We start from the raw sequence: 2,216 nt of genomic DNA on the forward strand, positions 1-2,216 counted from the left end.
TCCACACACAGACCAGGCACAGTCCTGTAGCCCCAGCACTTTGGGAGGCTGGGGTAGGCGGATCACTTGAGGTCAGGAATTCAAGACCAGCCTGACCAACATGGTGAAACCCTACTTCTACTAAAAATACAAAAATTAGGGGCCGGGCGTGGTGTCTCACTCCTGTAATCCCAGCATTTTAGGAGGCTGAGGCGGGTGGATCACCTGAAGTCAGGAGTTCAAGATCAACCTGGCCAACACGGAGAAATCCCGTCTCTACTAAAAATACAAAAATTAGTCAGGCATGGTGGCGAATGCCTATAGTCCCCAAAACTCAGAAGGCTGAGACAGGAGAATCCCTTGAACCCAGGAGACAGAGGTTACAGTGAGCCGAGATCGCGCCACTGGACTCCAGCCTGGAAGACAGAGTGAGATTCTCTCTCAAAGCAAAACAAAACAAAAAATAAAATAAAATTAGGCCGGGCACGGTGGCTCACGTCTGTACTCCCAGCAATCTGGGAGGCCAAGGCGGGCAGATCACCTGAAGTCAGGAGCTCAAAACCAGCCTGGCCAACATGGTGCAAACCTGTCTAAACTAAAAATACAAAAATTAGCCAGACGTGGTGGTAACGCCTGTAATCCCAGCTACTCAGGAGGCTGAGGCACAAGAATCGCTCCAACCCAAGAGACAGAGGTTGTAGTAAGCCGAGATCACAGTACTACATGCCAGCCTGGGTGATAGAATGAGATTCTGTGAAAATAATAATAATAATAATAATAATACAAATATCACGGGGCATGGTAGTACATGCCTTTATTCCCAGCTACTCAAGAGGCTGAGGTGAAAGAATTGCTTGAACCCGGGTGGCAGAGGTTGCAGTGGGCCAACATCATGCCAGCACACTCCAGCCTGGGTGACAGTGAGACCCTGTCTAAAGGGAGAAAGAAGAAAAATTCTACACACTCATTCTAAGCTCCTTAAATCAAAACCCTCATCTTCCAATCATACGAGCTTCCCAGTCTCTTCTAATTCTCCTTTCTTCTCCTTGAAAACTTTACAAAAAGAGAGGTGGTGGCTCACGCCTATAATCCCAACACTTTCGGAAGCCAAGGTAGGTGGATCACCTGAGTTCAGGAGTTCGAAACCAGCCTAGTCAACATGGTAAAATCCCATCACTACTAAAAATACAAAAATGAGCTGGGCATGGTGGCGCAGGCCTGTAATCCCAGCTACTCAGGAGGCTGGGGTAGGAGAATCAATCACTTGAACCCAGGAGATAGAAGTTGCAGTGAGTCGAGATTGCACCACTGCACTGTAGCCTGGAAAACAGAGTAAGACTTCATCTTAGAGAGAGAGAACAGAGACAACCAGATGTGGTGGCTCACACCTGTAATTCCAGCACTTTGAAAGGTCAAGTTGGGAGGATGACTTGAATCCAGAGGTTCAAGACCAGCCTGGGCAACACAGTAAGACCCCACCTCTCTCTTTTTTTTTTTTTTGAGACAGAGTTTCGCTCTTGTTACCCAAGCTGGAGTGCAAAGGCACGATCTCAACTCACTGCAACCTCCACCTCCTGGGTTCAAGTGATTCTCCTGCCTCGGCCTCCTGAGTAGATGAAATTACAGGTATGCACCACCACATCCTGCTATTTTTTTGTATTTTTAGTAGAAATGGTGTTTCACCATGTTAGCCAGGCTGGTCTCAAACTCCTGACCTCAGGTGATCCGCTCACCTCGGCCTACCAAAGTGCTGGTATTACAGGCGTGAGCCACAGAGCCCGGCTGATCCTGTCTCTTTAAATTACACACACACACACACACACACACACACACACACACAGAGACACACGAAAGTGAGATGGGGAGAAATAGAAGACAGTTGGAGGGAGAGGGTGAAAGGAGGTGGATAACATTGAATTGACAAGTAGGATGACCACTTGAGATCCTGGTCCCAAAGTTGCTTTAATAACTAAAACCCCAAACCAAAGCACCACTAACCGCTAGGAAGTTGGCTAATGTACTATCAATATCAGTTGACTGGTTTCCATTTGTCTCTTTGGATTGTGCTGGCTTTTCGGAAACATCATTGTCGTCGTCATCACTGTCAGCATAAGCACCAAGTAAGCATAGACCGCCTAGAAACAAAAGGGAAAACAGTATTTGTAACAACAATGGCAACATGTCCTAGGAGTATCTAAGCAAAAATATAACATGTTTTTTTTTTTTTTTTGAGACGG

At 46.6% G+C, this 2,216-nt stretch overlaps 2 protein-coding genes across 2 annotated transcripts in view; one reads left to right on the forward strand and one right to left on the reverse strand.

Moving 5' to 3' along the window:
* The window catches only part of FNBP4 (formin binding protein 4), a 53,623-nt gene that overhangs the window by 41,461 nt on the left and 9,946 nt on the right, over positions 1 to 2,216 (reverse strand). Inside the window, exon 3 of the mRNA XM_037746029.1 lies at positions 1,945 to 2,114. Within this exon, the coding sequence (XP_037601957.1) occupies positions 1,945 to 2,114 (170 nt within the window). The remainder of the gene's footprint in view (positions 1 to 1,944; positions 2,115 to 2,216) is intronic.
* LOC108318398 (cyclin-dependent kinases regulatory subunit 1-like) overlaps positions 2,151 to 2,216 on the forward strand; it is a 2,424-nt gene continuing 2,358 nt past the window's right edge. The window contains exon 1 of the mRNA XM_037746027.1: positions 2,151 to 2,169. Coding sequence (XP_037601955.1) covers positions 2,151 to 2,169 — 19 coding nt within the window. The remainder of the gene's footprint in view (positions 2,170 to 2,216) is intronic.

The sequence above is a fragment of the Cebus imitator genome, unplaced genomic scaffold (genome assembly GCF_001604975.1).
Source record: "Cebus imitator isolate Cc_AM_T3 unplaced genomic scaffold, Cebus_imitator-1.0 Scaffold218, whole genome shotgun sequence".
Taxonomy (NCBI): Eukaryota; Metazoa; Chordata; class Mammalia; order Primates; family Cebidae; genus Cebus; species Cebus imitator.